Source organism: Pangasianodon hypophthalmus, chromosome 3 (genome assembly GCF_027358585.1).
Source record: "Pangasianodon hypophthalmus isolate fPanHyp1 chromosome 3, fPanHyp1.pri, whole genome shotgun sequence".
NCBI lineage: Eukaryota > Metazoa > Chordata > Actinopteri > Siluriformes > Pangasiidae > Pangasianodon > Pangasianodon hypophthalmus.
Window position 1 is genome coordinate 33,674,505 of NC_069712.1, and position 18,850 is coordinate 33,693,354.

Sequence of the window (18,850 nt, forward strand, 5' to 3'; positions counted from 1 at the left end):
GATATAAAGGTTGACGGTAGCAGAAAACGTACGTCCTACAGAGAGAAAATGCCGTAACGCTAGCTAGCTAGGTCTCACTACAAATGAGCTAGCGGTTGTTATAGTCCAGAGTCAGTATGCGGCCATTTCACAACAAATTCAAAATTAAATTGCATTAACAGCGGGCCTCATTTATCAAGTTGTGTGTAAATGTTTTTCGTGGCCAAAACGACAAAAGATTCCCAAGAATTTTCAAGATATTCTGTGATGCTGATTTTAATTTTTTTTTTTGTCATACTCACGTGCGAATGTTGGTAAACGCCAATCGGTCGTAAATTAGCTAACGCGTTCGACGCCCAAAACGCTCCCTAAAAGGCAAGGCAAAAATCACACAGAGCTGAAAACAACAAAATGGCAACTAAACGGCGAAAGAGCGCCTCCTAAGCACGGCGTGCGCTAAATCTTCCAATAATGCAGCTCAGCCACTGTATCTAATACAATAAATGAGGCCCACTGTCTCTGTAATAGACATTGTTTTTAAAAATTGATGTTCGTTATCAAAACTGATCCGAACAGAAGGTTAGAGGAACGCTTAACGTTTAGTAAATGTCGTTTGGACCAGAGCAGGACGTAACACAAAATTGTTGACGACTTCAGCGAATTCTTCATTTCTCCAAGACATTTTTATGCTGATGGACCGAAAATGTTACAGTTTCTCTCCAGAAACTAGCTAACGGTGCCTTATTTCTGTATTTTTAAATGTATATACAGTTTGTATTTGTGTTTGTGTGTGGATATCCTTAAGTCCTTACGTTAATGCAAAAAAAATTAGCGATTATGGATATTCCTTCTTGACATGGAACCGATTTGGGATGAAACGTACAGTTTCAGTCAACAGCTAACATTGGCTAGCTAGCTACTTTGTGTTTACTTCCTAGCTCCTGCTAGCTCACTGCAAAAAAAGAAAAATGGATGTGTGTCTTTAAATACCAGATAATCGTTTACCAAGGCTCAGCTCTCACAGATACTGTTCCGCTAGTTAGCTATTGCATAAAGGCTGTTACATTATATTACATACACTAGCTAGTAACATTTGTTTGCTAGCTAGCATTTCATCTTACAGACAAACTAAGCACAACTTTAGCTTTTGCCTGAAATCAGCCACATGGTTAGCGAAGTAGCTACGAGGAAGGTCAGACCATATAACGCTGCCGTCATACTTGTTTACCAGGAGGAAATGGATTTTTAAAAAAAAACATTTTTATTCATTGAAAATGTTTAAACACAAGCTAGCTAGAGATACAGTGCCAGGATAAAAACATAAGGATGTAGCTATCTAGCGCTACACTGACAACCCGCATTGGAGAAACCGAAGATAAACAGCTAGCTAGCTTGGTAGTTAGCTACCATCACCCTGTGAAATAAAATATTAATTAAAAATGAGGTGTTTAAAAACCTAGCATTAAAGCTAGACAGCTAGCTAAATGGTGTAAGAGACCAGTGTTTAGCTAGCTAGAAAAGACTACAGTCCATTTTATCTGGAGAACGTAAAGAAAGAGAGAGAGAGAGAGAGAGAGAGAGAGGATTACAGGATTAAAATAACATCACAGCAGCTGGAAGTTCTCTTCAATATCCGTTATCTGGCACATACTTTTAAAAACGTATGCTTGAAGGAAGGCATATTTCCTGTTGTTTTAATATCAAGATAACATTTTCTCACAGTTTACAATTTTATTGTGAGTATGTACATTTTTTAAAATGATTATATTTACACTGACCAGCTTTTTTTTTTTTTTTTCGTAAATCCGTAAAAAATAACTCCTGGCATGATCTCATAACCTCTCCAGTAAATTAGCTAAAGTCATGTTATATCAGTCGCTAGTCTCAATCATTTGCTAGCTTGGAAACAAACACAGATGGGCATTTTACACAGAGTTAGCTCTTGCAGCTAACAACATGCGGACTGCCGCTAAACTGTTTCACTGTTTCACTAACTGACGCTAATTAGCAAGTTACATTAGCGCTGTCAGGTTGCGTTATATAAGCTAGCTAGCTATATTCACGCGCTAGGTTTTTTTTTCGCAGCATGAAGACAAACAAAGCACAACTTTTGTTTTTAAACTGTTGTAGCAAAGAACGATCTGGCTAAGAAAGGAAACTAGTTCCCTAACTGATGCTAGCTAGCTGAATGTAACCACGGGAAAGGCGTGATTTTAGCTACAATATAGCTAGCTCACTTCTGTAAACAGGTGAATTTATTTTGATTCACATTGAAACTTGACGCTAAATTGAAATTAGATTAAATTAAAAATTTAACTCGAAATAAGTAAAAATGCCTAAAAATAATCTTATGTGCAAAGTTTAAAGTGAGATAAAATCACTACGTGAAAAGGAAAATTAGCTGGAATATTTATTTTAAGATACTATCCCTTGCTAAAAATAATTTTTGAAATGTACGTTTGTAAAAAATTTCTCAGAAAGATGCAGCACTATACAGCTCTGCTCCTAGACAAGTCAGAAACCAGAATAAATATTAAACCTTTTTTTAAAAAAATACTCTATCCAGGCTCAGAAATGAAGAAAAAAATAATAAATAATAATAAATACCTGTGTGTTTTTAAATTTTATTAAATTAACGAGTATCAAATTTCTAAAGTAAATCTGTCTCTTTGTATAGTTTTAAAAAATATCCCAGTAATTTTTTTTTTTTTTTTTTTTTTTTGGATTTGTGTGCAGTTTTTTCACAAATAATAATGTCAGTTTTGATGTGCTTTTTTGGTGTAATGTAAAAATAAATAAATAAATAAATAAACATAATGCCATACAGCTGATTGGTTAGAAGCATGTAAATGAATTTTAATTTAACATATTTTCTTTTCTTTTTTTTTTTTTTTTAAATGACACATTTTATACACACCTATTTTATGCAAATTAGCCATTCGCCAAACATCTCTGATAACAGATTCGTTAAATCAGCCGTCGGTGATCGTGTCCTACAAACGAATCAGGTCTTGTGAATTTAAATTTCTTAATTTTTTTTTTTATTTCTGATGAAATTCTTTCACAACGTTTGTGTCTGTTTTGTTTTTTTGTCCCTGCGCCGTTTCCTGATTTACTGCTTCGTTTGCGTGCAGAGCAGACGAGCGTCACGACACTGTCAACACTAATACACATTACTGTCCATTACACACACACACACACACACACACACACACACACACACGCACGCCGCTCTCACTCTCATCCATCAACACTCATCTTTAGTGGCTCCTGGTTGCCATGGAAACTGGCCTTTTGTCACTAATGGTGAGACTTACAGCACCTTCACTGCTTTTATTAGATATTTTTTGTGTGCGCTGTTCTCACACACACACACACACACACACAGTTTATGTGCAACTACAGACTGTAGACATGCATAAATATACGTTGAGCCTAGATAGATAGATAGATAGATAGATAGATAGAGTTTGACAAATAGATCTGAATTTGACGTAATAAAACCTCAGCACAATTTAAACATTGTTTAAATGAATTACAACTAAATTATTTTCCACATTAGAATTTTTTTTTTAAAGTATTCAACTTTCGATTCTAACAGATAGATGTGTGTTTTTGTTTTTTTTGTTAAAGATCTGTTAAAGAGGCTGGGCAGATTATTTTTCAGGAGAATAGCTATATGACAGTTACCGAGCGGATCTGTTAAGCACACGCCCAGATGCCCCGACCACTAGAGGGCGCTCAGAGAGCATCGGTTTGAAATCCCAGAGTCAGAACTTGAAATAACGTGTGAAATGATATTGTTGTGTTGTTCTGAATGTGTAACCAGTGAGCCGTCAGGTCAGTCCTGACTGTTTTTAACCGTAAACCCACGCTAAAACTTTAAAAGGAAAGAAGGAGCCAGAGATGAGTACGTTCATTTAATCCGAGAACGGATCAGATTCAAAACAAACTCTGACCTCCAACGGGGCCGAAGAAGACGTCACAAACTCCGTCGGGTCGGCGCTCGTTAAAGAGATGGACACTGACGATTTGGTGGACGAGTTTGCGAGGAGAAAAGAAGGAAAGGAAGGAGCGAGGTGTCTAAGGTAAGACTCAAACACTCGTCGTGGATGTGTGATGTAGTCATGTATGCATTTTATTTAGCTTATGGCTTCTGGGTCAGGATGGACATCAAATGTTCTAGAAAAATAAAAATGTCATTTAATCATTTGGGAACAGTGTAAATGAGAGAAAGTGCAGTTTTGACATTGATAAACTCCTGAAGGTTGAGAAACTTGCTGGCTATGACGCGATGAAAACCAGGCCATGAGGAGAGGAGATAACCCTTACTCTGCTTCTCCAGACATCATGGTGAGGGAAGACAGATCTCTTCAACCAACATGAAGCTGTACAGAAACTGATTAGTTGACAAACGCAGCGTAGGAGTGAATTCTGTAAATCTATAAACACTTGTCATGGTTCCGTGAAAAGATGTGTAATGGTCCGGGTATTCTCTCTTTCTGTTTGAAATGTTAGTTTCATTTCCTGAGCAGCAGAACCGCCTGGACTTTCTGAAAAAAGCACATCACCAAAATAATACCAAAACGTTCTGTTCTGCTTTTCTCTGCTCTGTACCATACTGAACTGAACTATTCTCTACAATACTGAACTATTCTCTACAATACTGAACTATTCTCTACAATACTGAACTATTCTCTACAATACTGAACTGTTCTCTACAATACTGAACTGTTCTCTACAATACTGAACTGTTCTCTACAATACTGAACTGTTCTGCTCTGTACTGTTCTGCTCTTCTCGGTTTCATTCTGTTGTTCTTTGCTCTGTACCGCTCATCTCCTCTCTGTTCTGTGCTGCTCTGTACAGTACTGTTCTTCTCCGTTCTGTTCTTCTCCGTTCTGCTCTTCTCTGTTTTGCTCTTCTCTGTTTTGCTCTTCTCTTTTCTGTTCTTCTCTTTTCTGCTCTTCTCTGTTCTATACTGTTATTTGTTCTGTTCTGCTCTGTTTTGTGCTGTTCTGTATTGTATTGTTCTTCAGTGTTCTGCTGTTTCTGTTTGCTTCTGCTCTTCTCTGTTCTCCTCTTCTCTGTTCTCCTCTTCTCTGTTCTGCTCTTCTCTTATCTGCTCTTCTCTCTCCTGCTCTTCTCTCTCCTGCTCTTCTCTTCTCTTCTCTTTTCTTATCTTATCTTATCTTATCTGCTCTTCTCTCTCCTGCTCTTCTCTTCTCTTCTCTGCTCTTCTCTCTCCTGCTCTTCTCTTCTCTTCTCTTCTCTTCTCTTCTCTGCTCATCTCTCTTCTGCTCTTCTCTTCTCTGCTCTTCTCTGTTCTGCTCTTCTCTGTGTTGTTTTTTTTCTCTGTGCAAAAAAAGTCACTTTTTGTGTGAAATGATTTATTTTTTTGCTGACACAAAAGAAAAATATCATCAACCCATAGTCTCAGGGCAAAAACCGTTTCACTAGCACTAAAGATGGAAATGTCTTTACGTATTCTTTCTTTTTTTTTTTTTTTTTTTTACAGAATATCTACTGCTTTCTCATAAATAAGAGTTTATAAAGTTACAGTGGATTTTATATTATAAATAAATTAGTTATGCAATGCATGTGGAAAGATTAAAGTAATATATATAAAGAACTGCATCTGCGTCATATAATAACATCTAGTAGCATATAGTCACGTATTCGATATCCTGGTTCTTCTCCAGCCCCGCCCACTTTCACACCCTCGGCCATCTTAGTCCTAAGACTCAGAGAGATGTAGCGCACTTATTAACTGATGTGCAAAATCATTGATCCGCTGCGTGTCGGAGGCAGAATAAAACTGGGCCGAGTTTCCCAGTTAAGATCATCTTAATTAGGAGAGAGAGAGAGTGTTCAGTGTGATGCTCGCTCTACCATTTGATCACGACCTTTGCATCATGATGCTTTTGGGAAACTCGGCCCTGAGTGGTTAACAACACTTTTTAAAAAATACATAGACTGAAGAGAAACCTCATGAGAAATAAGAAGCTGTGTGAGATCGTTATTGGTATTGGAAGAGAAAAAGTGGTATTGTGGCATCTCTAGTTTTTAATAATATATAATTATTATTATAACTTTTCAGTAACTGCTGTATCCTGGTCAGGTTTGCGGTGGATCTGGAGCCAGTCTGGGGTTTTGCAGAACCTTCCTGTGTCCATGTGAAATAATGTTTCCTCCCACATCCCCAAAACTGCTGATTACTGATTCTATCTATCTATCTATCTATCTATCTATCTATCTATCTATCTATCTATCTATCTATCTGTTAGTTATCTAAATCTGTATTTAGCAACACACTGATGTGACTCTTTAGCGTGTTTCTTTCTCAGCTCTTGACCTTCACTCGTACTCCCACAGCTCCATGTCCTGAACCCTGTGGCTGTGAGCTCGATTCTGTCCATCGGTGAAGAGGAAGTGCTGCGTGCTGTGGTAGTCCTTGCGGCCGCAGACGAGCTCCATCAGCTCTCCGTCGCTCTGGATGACGACGCGGATGTTTTCCTCCTGAAACTGACTGTAGTTGATCAGCAGGTGCTGGAAACAAGCCAGCAGGCCTTCCTTCATCTCGCCGCTTCTCTCCAAACGTGTTTTGGTCTCCAGGAGCTTCTCCAGATTCAGCGTTTTGCCGAAGTACAGTCGGCGGTGAGGACGGACGAAGAGGCTGCGCTGAGGCTGCTGGGTGGTGTAAGTAATCCGAAACTCACCACACACGATCCTCAGCTCCAGCTCGCTCTGAGACGACGGATTAGCCTCGATTTCCGCGCTTAAAACCCGCCTCGCTTGATCCATGCAGCTCTCCAGCTCGTCTCTGCAGCAATGCCCGAAGAAGTGAGACTCGCTCAGGCACGAGGGATTGAGACGAGACCCAACCGGGACTTTCTGATGAAGCTCTGGACCTTTCTGACCCAAACGGACGACGTACAGCAGGACGGGGTTCCCTGAAGTGAACCGAACCAGCTGCCTCTCTCCTTCAAGGGTGAGAGAGACGTCACGACGTTTAGAGACAGGAAAGTTCTCCAGAGTCTGGATCGCAAAATCCAAACTGGTCTTCATGTTGGAATCCAGAAACCCCTCTTGGCGCAGTTTCACTTTCGCTGAGAGGAAAGTGTCCAAATCCAAACACGACACTGTGAAGTTTTTTCTGAAAAAAAAAAAAGAGAAAGGAATCTCACTGGCATGGGTCGTCTCTTTAGACTTTACAGCGACACAACTGTGCTGTCACTGCAATATAATCTGCAAAATAATCTTTCTTTCTCCATTAACATCACCATTCCACTTCTCATGTACAGAAGCATACACTTTTGCTCCTCTGTTGTTCTGATTCCTGGGTCAACGTCTAAAAAAACCAGTGCACGTATTATTTAACCTCCGTGTACAAACCGGTGCAGTCGTGAGAATCGGCTCGTCTCAGTCGGGTGTGCTGTTGATGTTTTGCAGCTGCGATGAGGGTTAATGATATTTAATGTAAACACGTTCTGCATGAAGGTCCTCACTTTCTCTCTCCTAAATACGCCAACGCCTTTTCTTTTTTTCAGAAACAACAATAAGGACACTTTCATTTCACCCTGCTGCTGGAACGAACTACGAGCTAAATATCGACTGTGAGCTCAAAATCAAATTACCTAGCAGTAAAGTAATTTCAGTGGAAAACGTCGTTTCTCACTTTGTAAACACACTGAATTACACAGCTGCAGGATTGCATCCATCAGAACAGCTATAATAACAGCTACCTGTTGTTCTTATTGTTTTATTTTTTTAAATATTTACTAAAAGCAGTATAATGTACTTCATTAAATTTTCAACACAAAGCTAGACTTTCCTTTAAAACAAAAGTTTTGCATCTTAGAAAATTTCCTTAAACTCATTTATAAAAGTCATATAGATTTATTTTGTGAATATATAAATAAAGTAATATAATATTCAGATATTAGCAAATATGTATACATATTTATTTTTCAAAATGCTCATGTTTTCTCACTTTATTAAACTTACAGTTAGTGATGTTTGGATGAAACCTATTTGAATTAAGTAAACAGTCAATTCAGCTTATAACGACTACAATTATAACAACTTTCACATTATTTTCAGACAGCTTCTCAGATCGGTTTAATGGGAACAAACCGGATCTTACATCTCACTCATGATGGAGAACGATGAAGTCTTGCTGAGCAGAGATGCACTTCTGTATCCGAGATCTTTACTTCCTGATGAAGGAGACACGGACATCGCCATGAGACAGAGGTAGCACTGCTAATCGGGGAATATGAGGAAAAGACACCGAGTGAAGAGTTTGAAACATCGTCGTCTGGTTCAGTCAGGTTTAAAAAGTCTGTGTCTGATTTTTTTATCATTATTTAGTAATATAGAATAATTTGTTGATGGTGGACTGAGCATTTCCTGATCATAAACTGTGCTGTGAAATATATTTCCAAACAATTTCTAAAATGGAAGTTTGAAAAGTTCCTGACTGAAGTGAAAGCAGCAGGAAAGAATGAAAGAAAGGAATTAAGTGAAGGATTGAGAAAGAAAGATTAGGACAGGATACAAGAGTCATAAACTAGCTAATGACTGAGGCTAACAACTTAGCTGCCTAGCATAAAGTCTTGTATACAGTACGTACAGGCCGTAAAGGACAAAGTGACCAAGGAAACGACATAAAAATGTCAGACACATCAACATTTTCCTTAGAAGTGTTGGAAAAGTACAAAGAAAGGGCTAAAATGACACTGTAACTACACTTAACATCAAATAATCGCTAAGCACACAGTGACACGCGGCTGTATTTGAATGTAGCGAAGCTCCTGATTGGTCAGCTAATGTAACGCTCGTAATGACATCATCAGCTGTCAGTTAGAATTTAAATTCCTTAACGTTTCGTCCGCGTGTTTCAATTTTAGAAACTGTTTGAATTGTATAAAGTCCATCAAACTTCTTTTAAAAATCCCCAGCAGCCTGTGGAGTAACCCTCACAGCAGTATAATGATGTGTGTAACACAATAAAACACTGTGTGTGTCGTGCTGTTGTAGTAAAATAACGAGTGACGGGATGGTGCGATGAAGCGGAGTTACTGTTCCACCCTGATGTTGATTATTTTCCTATAACAGCATGACCCCGAGTGTTTTATTCCTCTTACACCACAGCGACTTGTTGTCGATTACAATTTTTTCCTCAGAGAAAACTTTTTAAATCCGTTTATATGGAGCGCCACTGTAAACGTCCCTGTGAACGAGCTGTTGCTATAGAAACGACAACATATTAGAACGAGTGCATTAATACAAAGCCGCTCTACTGTCAGAGCTGCTGTTATAGAGAATTAATCAACACCTTCTGACCAATCAGCATCTGGCATAACTATAAATACATGACAGCTCTGTTTAGCCTGACGTTATTAACATCTTTAAATGAATAAATAGGACGTAAATAAGCTAATAACGTGGTGTAAGTTCACCTGAACGCCTCACCTGTGTTCTGTGGCGTCTCCCTGTTTCTCTCCTGAGCATGTGAATCAGCAGCCTCTTAAACACACACACACACACACACACACACACACCCTTCTCACATGTGATTTTGTTTCTCAGAATCCCTGAGTTCTTCATGCGGGTGTGTGTTTATAATTATCGTTTTACCATCAACTGTCCACACACACACACACACACACACACACACACACACACCTCCTTATTTTATGTATTTGGACAAATTTTAGTCAAACTCCTCTGGTGTAAAGTGACTCAGTGACCCTGGGACTTGGACTGAACTGGACCACAGGCTATTAAGAACCTGATTTAGGAAGCGTTCGTTAGCCGGCTCGTCCGTGATCGGATGCTCTGAGAGCGTTTTACAGACAGCAGTCTTACCACACAGCGATCCAGCCAATCAGGATGCTCTCTACTGTACAGCATAGGGCTCGGGCAATACGATAAAAATATCTCATATCACTTGATTCTCGAAGACACGTCTGGTGGAGGAACCAAGTGAGAACATCACACTGAGGAACTTGAAGTTCATGCAAGAGTGTAAAATCCTCGAGTAATTATACTTCATTTTTTATACTTAATTATTATTTTGAGGTATTTATATTTTAGTTCATGTTATTGAAATAGAATACTAGCACTATTACTTAATAACCGTGACAGTTTATCATCTGCTTTGACCTTCATAAGTTCATCAATTAAAAACTTTCCTTTCTGTGGGCTCTCTGACCGCTCTGCAGCTACGCAGCTCCATACGCAGCAAGCTGCACTGCACTGTGTGTTCTGACTCCTTTCTATCAGAGCAGCATTAACTCTTTCAGCAGTTTGTGCTACAGTAGCTCTTCTGTGGGATCAGACCAGACGAGCCTTCACTCCCCACGCGCATCAGTGATCCTTGGGAGCCCATGATCCTGTCGCTGGTTCACCGGTTGTCCTTCCTTGGACCACTTTTGGTAGGTAAAGGACCTGCTGCTTTGGAGATGTTCTGACCCAGTCGTCTAGCCATCACAATCTGGCCCTTGTCAGAGTCACTCAGATCCTTACGCTTGCCCATTTTTCCTGCTTCCTACACATCAACTTTGAGAGCTGACTGTTCACTTGCTGCCTACTATATCCCACCTCTTACACAGATGCCATTGTAACGAGATAATCAACGTTATGGCTGATCAGTGTATCAGAATACATGCGTAAATTATTATAGTGAAACTGTGCTATGTATACAGAATAAATACATGTGGCATAATTTCACTGCAACACGCAGGCTGCTGTATAATACGTGAGGTTTTATATATGAGGTAACTGTCGAGGGTGTGAACACTGGAGAGGAGAATGAACCGGGTGACGGCCGCATCAGGTAAGACCGCAGTCTTGAAACTCAAATTTACCCCAAAAGAATTAAATTCAGGTTCGCGTTTACATGGCGTCTCAGACATCTGACGGGTTTTTGAGGACACCATGTGTGCATGTAACTTGCATTTAATTCTTGTGGATGTTTATATTGATAAAACTCTCTGAAGAGAAAAAAACATGGCCGTACCTGCTTATCTGATACTGTGTGAAACGTTGTGAAAAAGTCGCTGCGTGGAATTAGAGATATTTAAACCCTGCTCGCAAAATCAGCAACCTAAACACAAGGTTTTGCACTAAAGCATAAAACCTTGTGAGTATTGCATCACAATGTGTCACAATGGCTTTACTTTATTATTATTATTATTATTATTATTATTATTATTATTATTATTATTATTATTATTATTTGTATGTATATACAGTGCTATTACATAAGTGACATAAACATTATACATTATAATGTATTTCACCTGACACTATTATTGCAGAATTTTATTTTCCCTTCTGGAACTCACACAAGAAGTCATGCTTTACATCTCTAACACAGACACCTTGGAAGCATGACGCAATAGCGGAAGCCCCGCCCCCTGTCATGAGGGGCACTTCCGGGAGGCGGGGCTAAACGCTGTGGCTTGGAAACGAAACTTAACATGAGAAGCTGCATCAGGAGTTTCATTTCAGCTGAAGGGAGTCTGTACATCTCTCCATTTCAGCTCATTCAGATCGGTAAGTTCATAAATTCAAACCTTTCATACTTACCTGTGTAAAATCATGATTTCTAAAGCATTTGGATCATTTATCTCCTTTAACTGTACTGGTTGATTGATGTTGACAGTTTCAAAGAAATGTAATTGTTGTTCTGCAGGAAGGAAGAAACAGGATTCTTCATCATCATCATCATCACCACCATGGCCTCTGAGTGAGTGCTGTTTAATATCCATTCCACTTCACATTCTTGTCACATGATTATCATGAAGAGCGGCTCTGACAGCAGTGCAGATTCAGCGTGTAGTGCAGACCTGCAGAGTGTAAATCTAACTGTAAAGGTAAAGGTATGACGTCATTTGTTAGAACATATAACAGGCTGTGCAGTTAGAGGAAAATAATCAACTTCAGGATGGTAACAGTAACTCTGATTGGTGTTGGGGCATCATCACACCTCCCCATCACTGATTCTTTTCCTCTGACAGCACGCCTTGACAGCAAGTGTTCTTCTTCTTATCTTATTATTTATCTGGACATCTGTAACTTCAAACATTAATCAGTCAATCAGTGGTCATGCTTGAAAATGTTTTAGCAAGACTTGTGTTTAATTTAAGGGATTATTTATATGCTACTTTTGTGGAAATGTTTTAATTAACAACAACAACATAAGTACAATCCTAGGTAATGCCCTCCAAGATGTAACCATAGCAACAAGTATATAGGCTAATAAATGAACGCTGCCCAAGTAAATGACAGTAAAAAATTTAATAAGCAAGAAAAATATGTGCAGCAGCTTCATGTCTTTAAATTCTGGTAAATCGTCTTGCTTTTGAAGGAGCTAATGTTCAAATCAAAATGTCCCAGTCCCAGAAAGTAACTCATGGTGTCCTTTTCCTCTGCTGTCCATTACTGTGGGATACTGGCGGGACGTTAGCTCTTACAAAAACAAGAAAAGAACAAAGAAACAAACCTAATGCGAGTGTTATTATGTCTGTATTCACTACAGTATGGAGTTTGTTGTCCCCTCCCTGGATACTGAACATCTCCTAAAAACAAAAGTGAAAATGACGAGGCAGGGTGTTCTTGAACCTGAACTCAAAACCAATCTGCAGTTTGCTATTTCAGCGATGGACAGAGTGCCATGCATGCTGAAGAAAAACGCAGAGCTGCTGGTGGAAGGCAATCAAAGTCTGCTCAAAATCACAACGGGTAATCCCTGTCTGCGCTGTGTTGTGTTTCAGGGCCACGAAGGCCTCACAATTCACCACACATTGAAATTCAAGAGAGAATTGTGTGATGATGACTTCCATGATGCTTTCTTCCACGGACACGACTGTCCTCATGATCCACCCTGTAGGAAGCAGGCTATGGAAGCTGTATGGCCTACATACCGTAAACAATTAGAAATAAACATCATCTGCAAAGAGCTGAGAATAACCTTCTCTGACCCTAATCCAGAAGACACGGTTCTGGTGCCGTGTTCTAAGTAAAATTCACAAATCAGATGTTTTTTTTCATTTAACAAATTTCATGTTTTTCAGTTAATAGTGCATTTTGTGGTGTAAATGTGAAAAGCTATAAACTACTGATAAACAAACATTAAATGTAAAGTAATGGCATCAAAATAGACAAAACTATTGTGACTGTATCTGAGTGCAGTTTTTTTTCAAGAATTTGCATGCAAAAAAAGTAATAAAAAAAATCTCTGTATTTAAATTAAGGTCTCCATTCACTTATTTATTTATTTATTTGTGTGCAATATATGATGCTTTACTGAGTAAGTACAAAAATAACCCCGCCCCTCCACACAACGTCATTTTTATAGCCCCGCCCCTTGGTGGGTGTCACTTCCGGGAAGTGGGGCCAAATGGTGTTACTTAACATGAGTTTTGTTTCTTTCAGCCTGGATCAGGATTTACATTTCTACTGATTTGAATGTTCACATCCCACCATTTCAGCTTACACAAAGCAGCAAGGTCATTTTTTAATATTTATATATTTTTACCCTACAACAGAATTTGTTTTTAAAGGATAAAAGTGGGTTTTAAAAAAAGTCTAAGTCTCAAGCATATTCATTTATGTGGTTGTGTGTTTCTTTTTGTTTTCTTAAGCATGGCCTCCTATTCTTTCTGCTTTGGCTGAATTATTCAGCAGGAAGAAATAAAAACAATAAGAAGTCACTTCCTGTGAGCGCTCACTCATCATGGGCTTCATGGAAGTACAGTTTAAGTTCATGCTGAAGAGAAACGCAGAACTGCTGGTGGAAGGCGATAAAACTCTGCTCAAAATCAGAGCGGTGAATCCCAGTCTGAGATTCCTCGTGTTTCATGACCACAATGAGATCAAACTCCACCAAACAATGAAGTCTGCCAGGTGTTTGTCTCAGAAAGACATGTGTGAAGTGTTCTTCTGCAGCCACAGCTGTCCTCGTGGTGTTTCATGTTGGCTGCAGGCTCGTAACGCGTCACATACAGGATTTACTTATAATATTGAAATACAGGTCATGTGCAGAGAGCTGAGATTAACCTTCACCACCTCCAATCCAACAGAAACCATTATGGTGCCGCAGATTCGTAGCTTCTGCTGGTGAAATTTCATACATTCAGTTTTTTTAAGTATGAAAAAATTCAATGTCAGCCAAAAGAAAGGATATTTATATTTAAATAAATTTTATATGTATATATACGTTAAGAATGTTGTGGCCTGATCTGTGTCGCATGGTTAGATGTTTTTTTTTCTCCATAATGGTGAGATGTTTTTCTAATAATCTGAACGTGGAGCCCAGAAAATGGACTTAACCAGGTGCATAACCCGACTCTGAATCCCAGGAACTTTCACCACGTAAATATTGATGTGACTTTTGAACTTAAGTTGCCGAGTGTAAATACAGCCCTAAGTGTATACTGAGTGTGGAAAGAATTTTAATTTAAAAAATATTCTTACACAAGAGTTTTGATTTTCTTCTTTTTCATCACATGCCTTTAAGAAAACTTTTAAAGGTGATTGTGCTGTGAGACTTCCCCTTGCTATGACTGAATCCCTAGTGCTGTTCTAAAGGCTTCATGGCTGCGCTGGTTGGGGCCGCGCACCCCGAGGCCGGGAGGTATGCGGTTTGAGTCCCGCGGGGGCCTTGGTCCTTCTTTGTTAAGGTGCGCTCTCCCTGGCTAGGGGTTGTCGTAAAGTGAAAGATAAACCCCCCAAAAAAAACAAGGTACCCATCGTCTCTGGTAGCTCAGTGGGTAAAGCCTCACCCAGTACTGTGGGAAGAACCTGGGTTTGAGCCTGGCTGTAGTATCAGTTACCCCTGTGTTCTGATAGCGCATATTAAAAAGAGGAGCTTATGCTTTTAGAACTTTTCTTTAATATAGTTATATAGTTAATATAGTTAGCATATAGTTATGCTTTTAGAACTTTTCTTTAATATAGTTAAACATGGCATAGTAGTAGCAAACAGCATAAGGAAGTGTGGTATAGTGTAGTAAAATATGGCATAGTAACATTTTAATAGTGTATTAAAACATTTTAATAGTGTATTAAAATGTAGCAAAGTAATATGTGGCACAGTAGTAGTGTATAGCAAACTAAAACATGGCATGGCATATAGCATATAGCATAGAAAGGAGTAGATACATGGTATAGTAACAGTGTAGTATGTTAGTAGTGTATAGTGTAGTAGAACATGGCATAGCAATAGCATATAGCATAGAAAGGAGTAGATACATGGTATAGTAACAGTGTATAGTGTAGTAGAACATGGCATAGCAATAGCATAAAAAGGAGTACATAAAAAGTAGATACATGGTATAGTAAAATAAGTGTATATAATAGTAAAATTATTAATTGGCCCCCATCCAGAGCAGCATAACCCCTGCTTTCACCTCTCTCAGAGCCCCAGGTGGGACCAACCAGACTTTCTCTCTCTTTCCTTCTTTCTTCTGGATTTAGGGTCCCACCTGAGTCCAACCCCTACTGCCCAGAGGAGGCCTCGAACTGAGAGTCTACACAGCGACTGGTAGAGACCTTTAACCCACTGAGCCATCAGAGCCGACAGGAAACACCGCTGCTTTACTGGAGTTTATCTTTCACTTTACACCTCCACCTGGAGAGAGGAGGCAAGAGAGAGATTAGTTATTAACAAAACACACAGGAGAAGCTCTTACTACACTTCTCTCTCTCACCTGAACCTGGACTTGAACCCTGCGTCACTCCACAGAGCCAGATGGAGACCTTACACACTGAGCTACCTGCACTGACAGAAACACAGCTCTTTCCAGAAGGCTTATATTTCACTTTACACCACCTACTGCTGCAGGTAATATAAGGAGCAGTCATGGAGCTCACCTGAGAGCAGACCTGAACTGTGCTCCTCACACACTCACACACTCTGCACTTACCAGGTGAGCCACAGGAGCCGACAGGACACCTGCCACTTTCAGGACATTTATCCATCAGCTCATGCTCACTAGCACTTAGCTATTCAAAAAGAAAATCAAAAGCAGTAAAGCTGAGTTTGTGGCTCAGGCGTAAAATGCTTGTTTCTGATTGGTCCAAACTGAAGTTCAACTGGTTCAGGTTGTTTGCTAAAACTCAGGATGTGTGCAGGGTTGAGTAAAGGAAACTAGCACAGGATGGTAATTATAACTGAAATGAAAAACACATGCAATTAGTCATAGTTTAACTTAAATATACATGAAGAGTATATAGCTTTATTTTAACACAACCATGAAACGCTTTCAGTGGTTCCATAATTATTGGCACCTCCACAAATAATTAATAATACCTGGTGCAGGAAGTTGGTCCACCCCCCCATGCAGAACATTCTAAGCTCCTTTATATCCTCAGGGGTGTGTGTGTGTGTGTGTGTGTATACACATGGACATTCTCGTTAATTTACCCCACAGGTTCTCTGAGATATTTCGTTATAAAACACTGATTTCTGTGTAATATCACCTTTTCTGTGTTGCTGTGAATGATGCTCTTGTTGAAAGTTTCATCTGCGTTCACCTCTGGATCTCAGAGCAGGTATCGAGGTTTTGGTCTGAAATATTCAGAGCCACATAAAACAGCGCCAAGCTGTGATTCAGTACGATCCTAGTATGATCCTAGGTCCAATTCCTGAGAAATTTCCATCCGTTCCAGATTTTTGAAACGTTTGGTTTCTTCTTAGAGTCCTGACGGAGCTTAAAGCTTAAATTTTTAAATACTAATGTGAGACATATTTTTAAATCTGACTGTATTCAGATTTTTAAACTTTTTAAAACCTTCTTAAGAAGAACAACCATTAATATCCTTTTGTGTGTGTGTGTGTGTGTGTGTGTGTTTGTGTGCGCAAATGTGTGTGTGCTTGGTTCTTATCCATAAAAAAACACTAGAGCTATCCCAATCTGGAAAAAGTGACAGGTCATTTAAGGACAAATAGTTTTGTGTGTGGGCTGTTAATGTGCTTGTTCTCAAACACACACACACACACACACACACACACACATGACAAATTGCCACAGAAATGAAGCAATCAACCAGATCAGACCTCATGTGGGAGTATTTGCTAATGTGTGTCTGTATTTACACAAGTGTGGACACACACACACACACACACACACACACACACTCATACTCACACTGTCGCTATATTTGGGACTGAATTTCTGACTTTACCGTCGAAGGTGAACGTAACTAGAGGCGAAAGACGCTAAAATGACTCACCTTACTTCAGAAGAGAATAAATGGTACTTTGACAAAGTCGATGAAACAGACCGTGATCCTTATTTACTTTCCTCCAAACTGCTGACTGCACTTTTAAAAAACTAAACTTGTGTTTTCTTGATCTGTACGGAATAAAACATGGCGAAACCTGTTACCGATCCTATAACAGCACGTCCCCAAGTGTTTTATTCCTCTTATATCACAGCAATTTACCAACGATTACCATTTTTATTGTTAAAGAACAACACATAGTGTACGCTTCGTGTACGCTTACCTGTAGGCCGTAGAGTTAGTGTACTCTTACCTGTAGGCCGTAGAGTTAGTGTACTCTTACCTGTAGGCTGTAGAGTTAGTGTACGCTTACCTGTAGACCGTAGAGTTAGTGTACGCTTACCTGTAGACCGTCGGGTTCGTGTACTCTTACCTGTAGACCGTAGAGTTAGTGTACGCTTACCTGTAGGCTGTAGAGTTAGTGTACTCTTACCTGTAGACCGTCGGGTTCGTGTACTCTTACCTGTAGACCGTAGAGTTAGTGTACGCTTACCTGTAGACCGTAGAGTTAGTGTACTCTTACCTGTAGACCGTAGAGTTAGTGTACGCTTACCTGTAGGCCGTAGAGTTAGTGTACTCTTACCTGTAGGCCGTAGAGTTAGTGTACGCTTACCTGTAGGCCGTAGAGTTAGTGTACGCTTACCTGTAGGCCGTAGAGTTAGTGTACTCTTACCTGTAGGCCGTAGAGTTAGTGTACGCTTACCTGTAGGCCGTAGAGTTAGTGTACGCTTACCTGTAGGCCGTAGAGTTAGTGTACGCTTACCTGTAGGCCGTAGAGTTAGTGTACGCTTACCTGTAGGCCGTAGAGTTAGTGTACGCTTACCTGTAGGCCGTAGAGTTAGTGTACGCTTACCTGTAGACCGTAGAGTTAGTGTACGCTTACCTGTAGACCGTAGAGTTAGTGTACGCTTACCTGTAGACCGTCGGGTTCGTGTACTCTTACCTGTAGACCGTAGAGTTAGTGTACGCTTACCTGTAGACCGTAGAGTTAGTGTACTCTTACCTGTAGACTGTAGAGTTAGTGTACGCTTACCTGTAGACCGTAGAGTTAGTGTACGCTTACCTGTAGGCCGTTGATTTCGTGTACTCTTACCTGTAGACCGTAGAGTTAGTGTACTCTTACCTGTAGACCGTAGAGTTAGTGTACTCTTACCTGTAGACTGTAGAGTTAGTGTACTCTTACCTGTAGACCGTAGAGTTAGTGTACTCTTACCTGTAGGCCGTAGAGTTAGTGTACTCTTACCTGTAGGCCGTTGATTTCGTGTACTCTTACCTGTAGACCGTAGAGTTAGTGTACGCTTACCTGTAGACTGTTGATTTCGTGTACGCTTACCTGTAGACTGTAGGGTTCGTGTACTCTTACCTGTAGACTGTTGATTTCGTGTACGCTTACCTGTAGACCGTAGAGTTAGTGTACTCTTACCTGTAGACCGTAGAGTTAGTGTACGCTTACCTGTAGGCCGTAGAGTTAGTGTACGCTTACCTGTAGGCCGTAGAGTTAGTGTACTCTTACCTGTAGACCGTAGAGTTAGTGTACTCTTACCTGTAGACCGTAGAGTTAGTGTACGCTTAC

General features: G+C 39.8%; 2 protein-coding genes across 4 annotated transcripts in view; one reads left to right on the forward strand and one right to left on the reverse strand.

Moving 5' to 3' along the window:
• Positions 1-948, forward strand: part of sertad4 (SERTA domain containing 4) — a 9,616-nt gene extending 8,668 nt beyond the window's left edge. For all 3 annotated transcript variants that reach the window (XM_053232852.1, XM_053232853.1, XM_034301799.2), the window contains one exon: positions 1-948. This exon is cut by the window's left edge and continues 667 nt beyond it. The gene's annotated coding sequence lies outside the window, so the exon portion shown is untranslated.
• A 4,404-nt stretch (positions 949-5,352) lies between these two features.
• On the reverse strand, positions 5,353-9,486 carry LOC113542112 (uncharacterized). The gene is made up of 3 exons (XM_053232323.1): positions 9,457-9,486; positions 8,126-8,244; positions 5,353-7,135 (listed from the first exon to the last, which is right to left on the reverse strand). The coding sequence occupies exons 2-3, from the start codon at positions 8,224-8,226 to the stop codon at positions 6,337-6,339; spliced, it is 900 nt and encodes a 299-aa protein (XP_053088298.1). The 5' UTR covers positions 8,227-8,244; positions 9,457-9,486; the 3' UTR covers positions 5,353-6,336.
• Positions 9,487-18,850: the final 9,364 nt, after the last annotated feature.

Coding starts and splice junctions, on each gene's coding strand:
- LOC113542112 (XM_053232323.1), bottom strand. CDS start 8,226: ATGGCGATGTCCGTGTCTCCTTCATCAGGAAGTAAAGATCTCGGATAC. Junction 7,136..8,125: donor TTCTCCATCATGAGTGAGAT/GTAAGATCCGGT, acceptor TTTTTTTTTCAG/AAAAAACTTCACAGTGTCGT.